The sequence below is a fragment of the Colius striatus genome, chromosome 1, assembly GCF_028858725.1.
Source record: "Colius striatus isolate bColStr4 chromosome 1, bColStr4.1.hap1, whole genome shotgun sequence".
Lineage (NCBI taxonomy): Eukaryota > Metazoa > Chordata > Aves > Coliiformes > Coliidae > Colius > Colius striatus.
This window is the reverse complement of record NC_084759.1, coordinates 134,690,281-134,706,800: the sequence shown is the minus strand read 5'-3', so window position 1 is coordinate 134,706,800 and position 16,520 is coordinate 134,690,281. Positions and strand designations below refer to the sequence as shown.

The 16,520-nt window shown below is 40.0% G+C and overlaps 1 protein-coding gene across 5 annotated transcripts in view; it reads right to left on the bottom strand.

Moving 5' to 3' along the window:
• The window catches only part of ITPR2 (inositol 1,4,5-trisphosphate receptor type 2), a 262,685-nt gene that overhangs the window by 208,681 nt on the left and 37,484 nt on the right, over positions 1–16,520 (bottom strand). For all 5 annotated transcript variants that reach the window (XM_062008731.1, XM_062008738.1, XM_062008748.1 and 2 more), the window contains 7 exons: positions 13,726–13,841; positions 12,980–13,066; positions 12,129–12,287; positions 6,439–6,537; positions 5,870–5,953; positions 4,633–4,779; positions 2,921–3,016 (listed from right to left, as the gene is read on the bottom strand). In XM_062008731.1, coding sequence (XP_061864715.1) covers positions 2,921–3,016; positions 4,633–4,779; positions 5,870–5,953; positions 6,439–6,537; positions 12,129–12,287; positions 12,980–13,066; positions 13,726–13,841 — 788 coding nt within the window. The remainder of the gene's footprint in view (positions 1–2,920; positions 3,017–4,632; positions 4,780–5,869; positions 5,954–6,438; positions 6,538–12,128; positions 12,288–12,979; positions 13,067–13,725; positions 13,842–16,520) is intronic.

Genomic DNA, 16,520 nt, shown 5'->3' with positions numbered 1-16,520 from the left:
CTCACCCTCAGTCTTGCAGTAGGATCTATGTTGCTTTAGGGTCTTTGAAAGACCATATGGTACAAGAACTTCAAAGCACATTAATGAAAACTAGCCTCAAGTAATGCCAAGAGGATTAAAGGAAACAGTACTACTTGAGAGTGTCAGAGAGGGAACACCAACTGATGGTGATTCTTAGGGATATGGAATTTAGGACTTAAACATATTGACTTAATTCTCTCGAGTTTATAAGAATTAGATTTACAAGGACTCACCTATACGTTTTATTTACTGAACAATTGTATCGTATTTTTTAAAAACCCAAATAATTAAAAAACCCCACATTTTTTCACTAAGGATTGAAACATCTTTAAGCTTATTACAGTGCTGAATTCTCTGGGGCAAGTGTCCTGAATTTTGTTGGTCCTCGAATCATCCCCACACCATAACAAACTGCAATGGCTTCCCTTCACTACATGGCTCAGTACTGATCCATCCAGCCACAAATCAAGCCGACGAGTTACATCTGGCACAGGAAGCCTCAGAGATAACAAGGCAGCATAGCACTGTTCACACAAGTTACAAGTCACAAACCTAAAGAAAAAGGGGACACCCACATGAAGAATACTTCTGCTCACCATCTGAAACTTTACCCATGCAAGATTCCACTGCAGGAATCTCCATGTTACACATGAAGCTGATTTATGAAAGGATGAAATAAGAAAAAGATGATTATAAACAGTAGATCAGTTCTGATTTACAATATCTCAGACTCAGAAACTGTACCATTAGCAGAACAGAAAGCTCAAAAGATTTGTGAATTTTGTTTATGTGTTTGTACTTATTATTCTGCTCTAGATATCTTTATAATGGAAGCTTAAACAAAATCAGGTCATGGCAATGTGTGACGCTGCTGATAATCAGTAATGAGTAATTACCATGAGTAATCTTCCTGTGCTGCAAGAGCACAGATAAGTGTTCAGTAAGCTCTGCTCAATTGATTTAAAGTTATCTCATGCACATTAGGTGTCTCCCTGCCAGTTCCTAGATCTGTGACATGTATGTGTTACTGGTGTGTTCCACCTGACATGTGAAGTGTGCAAAATACAGTTCACAGGCTTTATTACAGTGGTACCAGGCTTTATTACAGTGGTACCCTTAATACCCCCACCAGCAGGTATTTTACACTTTATGTGCTGCTCTCCAGTCATAGCATATGACCTCTGTCCAACCCAAATGCTTTCCCAGCTCTAACTCCACTGTTCCAGTTGTAGCCTCCATACTACATGCCTTCCTGATGGGGATGTCCTTTCCAGAGGTAGAAAGGATCTAAGGTTATGTTTGACATTCAGTGTAGTGTGACGCCTCTTCACCTGAAAACCCCTGAGCAGATGATGGAAGAACTCTACATCAGCCTAGTTAGTCCAAATAAAATCTTTGTATTAGGAGCATTTTTCACTGTAAACAGATAGGATAATGGACTTGTCTCTTAGGTGGGAGTACTGGTTGCCTTATGAAAATTAGCTATTAGCCAATATTAATGCCATAATACAGCCAGATGGCTTCACACAAGCCAAAGTATTGCTGCATTATGGAGGCAGCAGTGTATAGTAGAGCAGTGAAGGCATATTAGCCCATTCCCTTTAAAGGGATGATGTCCTTTCCCACTCAGGCCTATCAGGTTTCTAACTGTTACTGCTAAAACCAATTAAAAAATCCAAATTACATTCAATCTCTAGTCAGAAAGTACCATCAGTATCTGTCCTGGTGGTCCACTGTTTATGTTTTGACACTGGTTTTGACATCATTAGAAATAAGTAAAGGTAAGTAAAGGGAATACTAAGAAGTGTCTGCGTACAGAAGTTGCACTGTTGTAAACCTAACTCAGTCCAAGTCTTATTTCAGGGATTCCGTACAGTACAGTGATTTATAACTGAATCTTGCTGTACATTTTCACACTCATACTTCCAAGCATAAGCCCAAAGAAGCAATCCTGCACAGACTTAACTAAATCAGTGAAAGAAAACCTACTTTTCATTCCATTGATATAACTTGGACACAGACCAATTCTAATACAGATTGGGTACGACTTTAAAAGTTCACAGCTTCTTGCAACCAGAGGAAAATCCAAGTTATGATCCAAATCATAAAATTAATATGTGCTCTACTTCAGCTTGTCAAGAGTCCTGTTTTATTTTTAAGGAGAATTACGAGTCTTAAAAAAAATTAAGCTGCTCTTTTAGGGAGTCACAACACCATTTTTCCTAACAAAGTACTTGATAATAACCAGACAAATTTGTGCTCTCTAGAACCTTCAGGAAGGATAGAGATGCCTTGGACCACATGCTAGCTGGCAGAGATGAATATACTGAAATCAGTAGCATAGAAATATTTTTTCAAGTACAGAGTCTGTGGGGAAAAAAAGGAACAACTCCTGAATTAGAGTATCTGTTCTAATGCTTGCAGACTTCTCTGATTAGGCTCAAGGCTTACCTTGCATTCAGTTCCACTCTAAAAGCTTTAGTCTGTATATGGTTGCATGAACCAGCAAAGAATAATGTTTGACTGATCACAACACCACCCTAAAACCCAAGGGCAAACATGGGCAGAGAGATAAAGGAATCCAAGGATTTTCATTGTAAATATGGTGGATGTTTAACAGTGGTGTTTGCCATAACTGTCGTAAAAACAGCTGATTCAAGACTCAAAAGCACAGATGAAATTAAGGTTAGATGCTGTCTTGAACTCACCTACTAGCATCTTGTAAATTTTCTGTGCAACCCTTGGCTACAATAATACAGCATGACACAGCAGTGAACTAGTGTGAGATCCTTTTTGATATCTACATTGTGGACCTACATACTACAGCAGTTCTGTATTACCAGGACACAAAACAGTATCTGTCTAGGCAGCAAGTAATTTTAATGTTTGACATTCTTACCTCTGCAGCTAAGTAGTTTCCAGTTGCCAAATGCTTAAATCTAAACAAGCTATTCCACTGTCCTGCCCCTCCTCGGCAAGGGTCATGATGGACAACCTAAAAGAAGAAGTACAAATTTTAATCACCCTCTTCAAGATCATGCCTAGATCACTGACATATCTTACAGCACATTCCATAAAAAATATGTAAACTACATAATTATAGTCTACCACAGAGAAAAATTCTGCGCTCACACTGTAGATAACAACTACTTCTACTTCTTTTTCCAGGTGCTAGGAAATACTCCTCCTCTTGCTGTCCACGTTTTCATTTATCTACTCCCAGAAAACATGATGAGCCAAATTTTGCTTTAAAGTAACACAGTGTGAACCTGGAGCTCAAGAAAGCAAGTGCAGCTGCTCTACACTCATGTTGGCACTTGTGGTGGTTTAACCCTAGCTGAACAATATGCATTGAACCACCCAGTTATACTCACTCCTCCCCAGCTCAGCAGGATGGGGAGAAGAATCAAGAAAGAGTTCTAGAACTTTCTGGGTTGAGATAAGGACAATTTAATAGAACAGCACAAAGAGTAGGCAGTGACAATGATGGCCAAGTGACACAAAAATGAGCAATACCCAGTGTAACTGCTCAATGGCCACAGCCCGACACGCAGCCTGACAGCACAGCCCGACACAGCCACAGCTCCCGCACTGACCAGAGTTGCCACAGCCCTGATATCCTGAGCGTGATGTCACATGGGATTGAACAGACCCCTGGTGGCAGCTGGGGAAAGTTAACTCTATCCTCGCCAAATGCAGGACAGCACTACTTAAAAGCGTAACTCAAACTCTCTTACATTATTTCACCACTTATACCAGTTCTATTTTTGACAACACTAGAGGCTTCTGATAAATTTTCATTCCAAGTGATAAAACGTCTCTATACCATGTGAAATATCCCAGGTTATTTCTTTTTCTCCTTGACAAAACAGTAGGTCCATTTGCCCCTTTCAAACAGCAGTGGCTCTCTTAAGCAGTAATCTCAAATACCTACAGGTGCAATATACTCTGTTCCATACAGTCCTTACTCAGGACAAAAGGTCAACCATTAGCTTGAATGAAGAGCTCTGTTTTAAATGTACAGTTTGTTCAGCAAATAAGAAGTTCTGGGTACAGGAGTTATATCCCTGTAATAGCAAGAGTTTGAGCCATACCAGTTGCCAATGCTCCTCAGTTAAAGAAAGCCAGTGACCTCAAAATCACACCCATTCAGCAACAACACCTTTATTCAGCCTAACTTTAAACAGATGTCAATGTACTCTGTTGCAGAAGGATAGACTCAACCACATTTGTGAGACTTCTTGTCAGTCAGGAACTTCCACTTTCTATATTGCACATGCAATCAAATACAAACACTCAGAACTCAGGATATTTGACTCCCCTTCAATTGGCTTTGATAAAATCACACCACTTACGTTAAATCTGAATTTGCCTCTTTGCCATTTTAGTGCAGGCAAATATAGTAAGAAAGCATCTCCTCTCCACACATGCACAGCAATAGAGCATCTCTTCAGTGTTCATCCTACACAAACCACTTCATAAAATAATAATAGCTACAGGGAGGTGTACAGTGATACCAAGAGGCTATGAATGATTGATGTTGTGGTAATGTATTTTTTACTGAACCATGGCCCCTGAGTCCTAAAATATTTATAAAAAGGAAAAAAATACCTCTATTTCCCACAGTGCTTTAGAACTTGTTGCAGAAGTGGCTGACTGACGTAACGTAGTACGAAGGAAAATGTGCTGTTTTTTCTCATATTCATCACAGGTCAAAAATTTCTCTTGCTCTGCATGGAACAGCCTAACAACATCTCCCTAAAGTAATATTTAAAAAAAAAAAAAAGCATTATTAAGTGGTAGGAAAAGTCAGTAGACATATCCTTATATCTGTTTTGAAAACCTCCAGAGAAGTAGACTCCACACCCTCCCTGGGCAGCTTGTGCCAGGCCTCCCTCACCGGAAAGAAGTTTTTCCTTGTGTTTAAGTGGAACTTCCAATGGAACATCCATTGCCCCTAGTCCTGTTGCTGAACACTACAGAAAAAAGTGTCACCACATCCTCCAGACATCCACCCTTTAGGTACTTGTAAGCATTCATGAGGTCCCCCTCAAGTCTTCCCCAGGCTGAACAGCCCCAGTTCCCACAGGCTTTTCCTCATAAGGAAGATGCTCCAGTCCCCTGATCATCTTGGTGGCCCTGCGCTGGACTCTCTCCAGAAGTTTCTTGTCTCTCTTGAGCTGAGGAGTCCATAACTGGACACAATGCTCAGAATGAGGCCTCAACAGGGCAGATGAGAGAGGGAGGAGAACCTCTCAGGGTGAGGAAAGCTTCCAGATTCTTCCTCAAAAGCTGCTGCTACCTTGATACATACTGAAAAAATAGTCAGTGGACAATGATTTACTGAGGTGCAAGTGAGGACAAATGAAATTTCTTTATTTAAAATGAAAATATAAATTATCTCAGGGAGTGATCTGGAGGCAGGAAGCTAGACAATCCCTCAGCATTTAAATCTATATTGTCTTATTCCAGCTATTATAATTTTTCACGTCTCACTCCCTTCTGTAAGCTTGATACATCTGCTTTCAGCATCTTGGCATGAAGTGAAGTGTCACAGCTATTCTGTACAGATACCTCATAATTTTGGGCTTGAAATTTGTCTTTTCACATGGAGCTTCAGCTGTCTCTGTCAGGGGAAAGGGGATGGATGCTAGCATAATCAGACAATTTCACTTACTAAGACAAGAACGCAAAGGAAAAATATTCTGGCTGTTGAAGGGCTGTAGCAAGGGTTCCTCAATAGCTCCATAAAGTCCTCATTTCATCTTTCATTCACCATGTAATATTTCTCTACAAATATGGCATGATTTTTCAGATTCAAAAAAATAATTTAAAAAGTCATACTTACTCCTTTCAGGACATCATCTCGATAACTACTGAATTTCATGAACAAAGTTATTTTCCAGCTTGTATTACAGTTGACAGCATTTACCTTTGGGGAAAACAAACAAACCAACCACAATTAGTCTTAAAGGGTGTTCTTTCTGAGACAGTCTGTCCTTCTAAAAGATCACACCACATTTAGAGTGGCAAGCTACATATTTACACAGTTCCTAATGTGGTCCTGAAGGTCTCAAATGTTAATAATAACATTGTTGATGGTGGAGAAGATTCAGTGAGCAAAATACTACTCTGTCTGTTGACAGCCTACCAAAGATAATCTCAAGAGCTGTTGGAAGAGGATTTACATCAGAGTTTCAGATATTCAAGCAAACCTCACAAAACTTTCAGTGTTGGGCAGAAGTGTGCCAAGAATATTTCATCCTAGTTTTTTGAGGCCAAGTTGAAACCAATGTTTAATATTAAACTTAGCACTTAGCCCACGGTGGGCTCATGCTGGGTTCTGGTTACTAGTAAAGAGCAACACATAATACATCTCAGATCAGTAGTTACTTCTCTTCCCTTGACTGAACTCACCTCTTTGCAGCCAGGGTTATCTAGAAGCTCAATGTTGCTGGCGTGTAGAGGCTGGCCTGCATTGACTGGCATGAGAACAACTTTATCTCCCACAACAACCTGAAAGTCAGAAATAAAATGCAACTTAGACCTATATAATTATCCAATAAAATGAAGTAATATTACACTTGTAGAAAATTACTCAAATGCATGCCTTAAGAAAGGCACTCAGTGAATTTATTTGCAAACAATTCCCACACCAACTCTATTAGTCCATGCCTCTGCAGTTGCTTGGGTTCAAGATTTCACACTAATGAATTTTCACATTCTCAGTAAGCATGTCACTCGGTTCAGCAGAAACTTGAGACCATGAAACATGAGCCTATGAATTCCAGGAACAGTTCAGTTCATCTAAAACTTATATTAATTACTCTTTATCCCCCAGACACTGCCAGCCAAAAGGCAGGAAAAACTTAGAAAATAATCTGTAGTCAGAAAGCAAGATTCTTCCAACTCATGTTGTCAGCCAACTTCTCCCATCAACGTCTCTTTCATTTCACAGAAGCCTTAAAAATTTGCCTGTGACAAGACTTATTTAGCCCAAGGACTTCTCAACTCTGTAGACCATTTTCTGGCAAATGTCAGGACAGGCTCATGGGTTCTGTGACTTAGACTGTATGACTGCAAATTGGAACATAAATCACTGGAAATTCGGAAAGAGGTGAACACATTCCATCTCCTCTACTGTTACTCCCTAAATAGTGTTTGGAGCTCAATACAGACAGCATGTATATCAGCTGAGAGGCCTTGTTTCTACAAGAGGAATTCCTAGCTGACTCCCTGCAAGTAGATTTCCATGCCCCTGCAATTCTTTACCTATATAGGCAGAGCAAAAAAATATCTGAAAATGTCTTTGACCTAAGAAGTGCTTGAGACATGCATGTGGAGCATTCAAATTCATACCTAGGAGGGGGAGAAAAAATGAAGAATTAAATTTAAAAAAAAAAAAAAAAATCAATCCTCACAGATTGGTTGGCACTGGCTCTCGATTTGCTTATGTTGTTCACAGTAACTTTAAGCACACACACACGAAGACAAGTGGCTACATGTGATTTTTTACTATATGAAATGCTGCACAAGCCATGCTTTCTTTTGGAACATGAATAAATAAAAACACTTTCTGCATTGATCAGCACATTTCTTATGAAGAAGCAGAGCCCAGTTCAGCCTCGTGTAACTTCAACACAAGTGAATATGGCCCACTTACTGCAGAGGTGAAAGTGAAGGTAGCCTGTTCTTTATCGACACAGCTAAACTGAACAGTAGCAAAGGACAGTGTGGTCATGCTCAGACTACACATGAAACTCCTATTTGATCCAAGTGATGAAAAAAAGTTCACTAACAGAACCAAAATAATGACAAAATACCTTTAAAAGATACATTACTTATGCAATACATGCCTGCATGCATCTTCACACAGAGATTACTTACAGCTCACTTTTAAGAAGTTATGACCAGGTAATTCATTAATCAAAAAACCATCAGGCTTGCATCCTGCAAAGCGGAATGAGGACTTCAAAATTACTGCAAGTACACCAGGACTATAACAACTTAATTAGTAAAAGAGCATGTCATTGAAGACCTTATTTAAAAGCAAAAAAAAAAAAAAAAAGGAGGCAGAAGGAAGTTCTCAGAATGTAAGCCTGTGACCACTGTGGAAGGAAACAGAGGAAAGGATATGTACACAGCTCCTATGCTGTAGGCACACATCTGAGGAAGATCTGTTATATCATAGAATCATAGAATGGTAGGGTTGGAAGGGACCTTTAGAGATCATCTAGTCCAAAGGTTTCTGTCTCAGTCTTCTACCCTGCTCCAAGTCCACATTAATAACCTGCCCTCAATGCTGGCCGTCTCTGCCAGTTGCCACAGAAGCAAATAGATATCCTATGTCCTTTTCCTTTCTTCTTTGTCTTCCTGTTTCAAAATTCCATAGGTGGTTAGGAAGGAAGGGACAGAGGAAAATTTCACAGTGCTTTTTTTCCTGTATACCCTCCGCCAGTGTGCCACAGAAAACAAAAGCAAACTGAAGAAGGAATCCTGTTCTCTTATGTATGGCTGCTTTAAGCAAGCTGCAAGTCTGCTCTTTTGAGTTCCTCCTTGCTCCTACCCAATTGATTTCTGTCTCCAAATAATGCCCCAGCATGACCAAAATACTGGAGGTAGAGCACTTGCACTCCAACATGCCAGTCTTTCTGCCTATAGAATCATACTTCATGGAGATTACAGAAGACAGAGCAATGTATTCCCAAGGTTTTGCTCTGCAAAATTAAAACTGACACCAGATCTTTCTCCTCTTCCTTAGTGACTCTCAGGCACAAGTATGCTGCAGACCAACAGCAGGTAATAATCTGACAGGTCTCTGGGATTTCTTCCTTACATTTAGATATCAATTCATTAAAGTTGCATCAGACATACAGCCTTTGAGGATTTAATTCCTGATTCCTTTGACAAGACTCTTATACTTTCTGGTTCAGATAAGAAACTTCCAAAGAATGATTAAACTCATAGTGAAGCCATTCAAAATTCAGCTTTTGAATTCAATTCAACCTACAAGGTCCTTCCATCTCAGATGGAGTTCTTCCTGCACAAAGCAATTTCTAAATCCATGCAACTTACCCATCTCTTGGTGGAGAGGATACACCAAGAGTGAGAAGAATACAGTCAAAGCTGACTGCATTCTCTTTTCTGTGTGGGACAACAGCACTGGCATCACTTAGAGTGATTCTGTCATTCATTTAAACTCAGTGAGTCCACCTGACAGCTACCATGACATCTCCAGCTGAGGGGTAGTATATCACAAAGATTGGCAGTTACAAGACATTGTATTAGCTGTGAAGATGCAGTAGCAGTGATTTCAGTTCAGATTAACTATTAGGTAGGCTAATGGGCACACCGAAGGCTCTGCTACTCTCTTCTCCATTGCTTTTATGTTATAACCATATTTGCCAGTGGCACTGCTGCTACACTTAGAAGATCAGAAGGATTAACAGAACTTTCCCACGAGTGGCTGGGCGTTCCTCAAGTCCAAGACCACACCTTGCCATGCAGCAAGGTCAAGCTTTCAAACCACTAAAATGCCAGACAATTGAAAACGCAATCCACACAGAGATAATCATGTTATCAGTGCACATTCTGTGATTCAGCTGAATGGGAACAAAGTCTAGCCTTAATCAGTCACATGTTCCATTGAAGGAGAGATGGTATATGCTTAATAAAAGTCTGCATAAAATATTGCAGTTACGTCAATTACTGCAAATTTTCAGCCATATTTTTCATTACCTTAATTGACCCGCATAACTAATCAGTTGCTAATGAAGCTAAGCTAACTCTCCTTCATAAAAATATTTGGTTTAATTTTCACAAAGCTAAACAACTGTGAAAAGTCACACACGTGACTTCCTGTATCACAGCTTTCCCCAGACTAAACCATCTTCTTTTCTTTCAGGACGTATAGCATATTTGGATCTACCTTCCCTGGGTTATCTGACACAGTAGCAGTTACCCAAGCAGCAATTCAATATGTACTTCTACTGCTCTAAAGGCCTTCTGCAACATGTTTTCTTAGGGAATTTCCCCATTCTAGCATAGAAACTGTAAACAAAAAGAACCTAAAGTTTCCAAACAGAATACCAAGCTAATTCAATGCATTGACAAGTTAGAATAAGTAAAAAAAAAAAAAAAAAAAACCAAAAAAAACCCCTAAGTCCTTTAAAAGCTAAGTTAGTGAGTGTGTAAAGTAGCCCCAGCCTATGTGGTATTAGGTGCTTTCTAGATGAATCCCCTAGAAACCAGCCTTTTAATAGGCATATGTCTGGGAGCAATTGAGAGGGAAGGTGCAGGCACAAGGCTGGAACCTGCCTCCATCTCCAAGAGGCAAATAAAGGATTTCTCCCATTGTTTGTTACAATGATAGATAGCTGCCCAGTTTCTGTAACTGTTGAAGGAGCAGAAGTCTGACAGAGCAGTTACAGTAATGCTACCAAAGGACAAACATTTGGAACTGGAAGTTTGCAGAGAAACTTATCATATCTGTTTGGGCCTGGTAGAATGAACAAAAAAACTTGAGTCTCAAGACTTCCCTCTGTAAAACATAGTGGCCTGCTGCCAGCTGAAAGGCAACAGCTGGTGACAGAAAATGTGCAGCAGACAGGTTCCAAAGGTGGCCATTACGTTAAGGGGAAACCTGACAGTTTCACACACAGCCCTTGAAGCTCAGAGCATGTCACATACAGTCCCACAGAAAAAAAAAATTAGGAAAGAGGTCTGTGGAGTGGAATGTGACAGTGATCACTGTGATGATCTGAAAATTTTTCAGACCAGCACAACTATTTCCATGATTCTATGATAGGACTGAGGATGACTTATAAGGCTCAAGATCACCCTGTTGCTCTCAGCTCTAAGTGCTCACGATAGTTTTGCAGATCACAATCTGTGAACCCCAGGTCCTCACTCTGAAGAGCATGACATGCACTTATTTCCCAAGCATGAGGGCATGAGAAACTGAGGAGATGCTGAAATTATATTATTCTAAGAAATTAAGCCAAAACCTTAAAGCCATAAGTCAACTTTTTTTTTCTTTCCAAAGAGGGAAAGGAATACCAGGTTCATGTTTGATCCACGACACTTCTTCCCAGCTGAAAAGCCATGCTGAGGTGATCCAGAGGGCTAACTCATGTTTGCTGCTTTTCTTTGCAATAGGCTTAGAGAAAAGGGGAGCCTTTCACATATCCCTCTGATCACTATGTGGAGCAGGGAAAGACTATGATTTCAGAGACTTCTGACCAGGATCTGTGAATGCAGCCCTTCCCCTCCCCACAACAGATTGCCAAAAGGAGCTGAAAGCAATCATACTCATAATGGATAACATCCCAAGAGTTGGGTAACCGCAAAGTTAATGACAGAAAATACACGAGAGAACAGGCATTCCTGCCTGCGATCCTTAAAGAGGGCTCTTTCACAGATTACTTCACAGGGGAGAGGGGTCAAACATTCCCAGACAGGTGTACAATATAAAACCACACACGTGGCCTTCTCAGACACAGATCTGATTTGTCCACAGAGGGCACTTAACCAAGCCACGAGACAACTCAATGAAGAAACAAGTTTTGATTTCATGGTGCAACTCTCAGACATCCAGCAAAGACCTCTCCTGTATATTCTTTCTCTTACCAATACAAAAGACTCCTGCTGAGACCTACACAAAAAAGACCTACCAGACTATCCAATCCAATTCCAATTCCATCTTCATGTTGAAGATGAATACAGATTTAAAGAAACCTGATATTTTTCCCCAAACACATTCACTACTGAATGTTGCTGAGAATATATTTTCAAAAACTTTTGTAAAAGAATTTTACTCCAGTAGAACTTACATGTTAGTACCAGCTTTGTAAAACTGCACACAACAGGTGGACCGAGCAAAGATGCCCCAACACCAGTCAGCAGAGGTTCAGACGAATGTGGCAACACTTCAGATTCCAGATCGTATAATTTAGCAACTATTTCTAGTTACACATAAAAGCTAATAGTCCAAAGCACTGTTAAAAATATTTTTTTTCATTGTGATTTATGCCAACAGCAAAGAAATCATGTGTCTTCTGGAAACTTTCTGCCTTCTCTCACTTGACACATTCAGTATTTCCACTTACATTGTCACCTTCACTCCTCAGTTTCCAGAAGGGCTGGATATAAAACCAGGATCCCTCATTCCCTGCAGCATCCAGCGACACCCGCATAGCATTCTTCTCCAGCAGAGCTGGCAACCTCTTATTGACTGTGAGGTATTTGTTACTTTTTATGTGCAGTAGCTGTGAACAAGTAATAATTAAAAATATGAGTACAGCTGCTGATTTTTGTCCCTTCAACAAAAAGAGGAGGAACAGTCTTTCACACAATTTTTTCATAATACACATAAAGACAAAAAAAAAAAAATAGAAGAGAATTATCAAAGTACGCTGCAGCTTAGGAAAACATGTTATGTCCCTAATTGAGATAAATGTGTCAGCCATCAATTTTACAGCACACACTACATAGGTAGGCCAATGTGCATTCACAGTGTTACCTTCAGGAACTTCATCCATTACAGGAAAGTTGTACTGCACTTAAGAACATAACTTCTCTTTCATTTACATGTCATGAAAGACTAATGACTTCAGTGATTTAAAAGGAGCTGCATAGCTCCACTGTAACATGCGTTTGAAATAAATCTTTAAAATAAAAAGATACATATTTACATTCAGACCCTAAACCACAGCAGCAAAAAAGTTACACATAAAATTCATACTATGACGTATTATTTAAACATGAACATGCAGCACTTCTAGCAAGCTTTAAAACAGACAGAAAAAACACAATACTGGAAACTTCATCAAGTTTTGTTTACCTGACCCTTGACAATCCAGATTACAATGCTTTGTTTCATTTTCACTGTAACCTTGAAATGAAACAACTGTTTCCTTTCCAGCTCTGAGAGAAGGCAGATGGATTTCAATAGATTTACCTGTATGACATTGCTATATTTTACAATTTCGCCCAACAGCTTTCTGTTCTCGCTTTCGTTCTGCTTTTGTTCCAGTTCTGCTGCATGCTGCAAGACAATGATAATTTCTTTAAACTCTACAAAATCAGTACATGTATTCACCTACTGGAAGAGATAAAGTGACAAGGAAATGGCATCACATTTAGAACACTTCCTCCAACCTGCAAGCATTACTGCACTGAAAATATTAGCATCCAAATCCTGCTGCAGCATACTTTTCTGAACTATAATCATCCAGACTCTTCATAAATATTCTGGTTTTTTATTACCCATAACAGAAACTCAGTAACAATTAACGGATCACATATGAAACGTTCATGCTATTTTTAAAATTTTCAAGCACAGAAAGTAATTATCAGCACTCTACTTCATCCTGAAAGACAGAAAAGGGCCTATAACAGCATGATTTAAACCAGGACCCACTCCTGATTTCAACAACTTTATTTTTACTTCATAACACTTATGAAAGTAAGATTTTGCTTATAGCAGAGGCACATCCCTGAGCCCAAAGTAAGATAAAGACCAAGGCAGGGACAATAAATAAGAGTCAGGAGGTAGGAGAGCTAAGGAGAACACAAAGCTGCTATGGTAGCATAATAATACCTATCATGGTGGTTCCCAAGGCACTTGTTATTATTCTTTCTCATTCTATTGTAATTCTACAGCCTGCAGATTGAGATAAGATTACAAATACAGATGTCTCTTACTTGAAGTTTCTTCAGCAGTGCTGCTTCTGTATGATTTCCTTGTTTGGCTTGCTTGGCTTTCCAGTACTGTTTCTGTGCTGAATATCGGTTCATAGGACACACCTTGAAAAGGCAGTCTGTGTAAGATTGAAAGAAATACTCCTAAGTAACATTGAAAGACACTTCCTTAATTTGTAAATATGCTTTGGATGGTTTTCTTTTTCCAGAAATACCTAGATACCACAGTTTAAACACAGTCACCATCACAGCTCAATGGCAATGATACCAGAAGCAAGGTGGCAGAACATCCAAGATGAGCCTTCAATGACCTACACGTGCCTGCTCGATGCAATCTCTCTGTAGCCTCTGTAAGAGTCCCAGGCTGTGAGCCTGTCATATGCAAAACTGCCTGCTGCTTTATTAGCAGTCTTTGCTGCAGAAAAACGTTACAGATGCACCATTTGAAGGCATGTGAAAACTTGAAAAACGGTCCTGCTTTCTCTACACTATACATCTGTCTGCCCCGCTTCTTCTGGCACTGCTGAAACAAAGGACTGCATGGGCATTCAGCTTCAAGATATCAAGGAGGTTAACGTGGTATTCAGGCCTCCATATACCTTCACTTAGATTGATTAAAAAAATATCATATTAAAAAAGAAAAAAAAGCAAAGTGACACAAACTGAACAGCACCCCCATCCAACAGACCTGGCGAAAAAATGGGCAAGGAATCACCAAGTGACATGGCTGCATCAACAATGACAGAGAAGGAGAGACACCCTGAGGAGACCGCAGCCAGTGAGGGAGTTGTAGAGAATGAAATGAGCAGCAACAAAGAGACTGGCAAAACACCAGTCCCCATCTCCTCCCAAGACCAATGTGCAGCATGCACTGAGGGGCCTGGAGATCAGGAAGGGGAAGAGCTGGTCTGGAAGAAAGCCAAGGAGTACTTCCCTAAGTGCTTGTTCAATTCTTCACTATTATTTCCCCCATACCAGAATCAATAATTGAAAGTTTAATGTCAATTTGCACTAAAGCAAATTTTGTGAAATTCCGTGACTTAAGACTTTTGGGGTTTTTTTGGGCCAGTGTCAGTCCTGTAAGACTGGAAATAGAGCCTCATGACTCATCCAAATCATTTAGAGCGACAAATGATACTTAGTCTCACATGGTCCCCATCATCATGTGTTCTTTCACATCCCATGTTTATCAACTAGTAAGAGAAGAGAACAGGAAAGTATTAGTTAGCAATCAGAGTTTTGTTGTGAGACTAGTAAAAACATACACCACGGAATGTGTATTGTACCATGAAACTCCCAACACAGGTTACAATTTACAGATGTTAAAGGAAGGTCTGTTAAAAACTATTAGCCCTCCATATTTAACTGTCACAGGTAGCCAAGCACTCTCTGAGGACTAATCCATCCTTAGAGGAGAAAAACCTCTGAAAAACCTCTGCTCCATGTCAGGATCTCAGGCAGGTAGACACAGGAGGGAAGCAACTATTCCTGCCTGACTCCCAGCCATCCAACCGCAGTTCAAGCCTGAGCTAGGTAATAACATCAATGCATATTACTTAGAAGAAATTTTGCCCCAGGGCTGGATTAAGAATAAAAAAGTTCTTCTGATCCCAAGCACATCTTCTTGCAGGTGCTGACACCCTGGTTTGGTTGGAACCAGCAACATCACTACTCTGTTGGTCATCAGACAACTTTCCCACAAAGAGGCTCTGCAACACCACTGGAAAGCCACATGGCACCGAGTATGGCACAGTGTTCCTCACAAAAAGGCAGAACACGAAAGGAGAGAACAAAGATACTAGCTCCATGTGAGCAAGTGCTTATTTAACATCACGCTGACTACAGTTAATGGCATTCACAACAAAAAACACACAGAGTTAGAGTAAGTTCTAACTTCAGCTTTCCTGCTGCCTTCTCCAAAGGGTATCTTTTCCAGCACCACTGTATAGCCATCCTTACCTCTATTTTCAAATGTGCTGCAGTATGAAACAGCAACCACAATATCAACACAAAGTACACATTCCAGTTACACATTGGGTCAATTCATAGGTGACCTTGTTGAATTTACACCCCTTGCATGTAATTTTTACTTATAGTATCATCTTGTCCTTCACCCTTAAGACTACTGTCAAAAAAAAACGTCAGCAGGTGAAGCTATAGGGAACTATCCCAAAGTCTAGGGGTTTAACGACTGACTCAGGTCAGCAGCAGACAGTTTCTATTTTATGGTGCCGTCTTACTCAATATCTAATTCTCAGAGCAAGTTTAACATCTGCTGTTGCTAATTGCCTAGGACTTGTTCCAGCTCTCCAATCCACAACAGCATATGTGCAAAGTCTCATCTATCATATGTGTGACAAGAAAAATTTCCTAGCTATTCCACACTTATGAAAAGAAATTTAAGTGTCAAACTCACAACCTCTCTGTAGAAGACATCAGATACCAATGCAGATCCTATTATCATTTTCAACACTGCCAATCCAATGGAATTACTCTTTCACAAAGGGAGGAAGAGGGGGAGAGTTAGATCCTCTGAGATTTATCCTTCACATATATTCTCCAACATACTCAACTCTTTACAGTCTGTGAGGAGTTACTGAAACCATGTTACAGTAGGAACACCTCAGGACAGAGAAGGGCAGTCTCGGGTGAAGACTGGCCTTGCCTTTCCTGAGTAAAAATGAACTCTCATTATTTAAAACAGGCAGAACTTTCAACTACAATCAGTCCCAGCTAAGCACAGCTATCAGATGTTAGTGCTGCCAAAACCACTAGTGTAAGATCATGCTACATGTTCC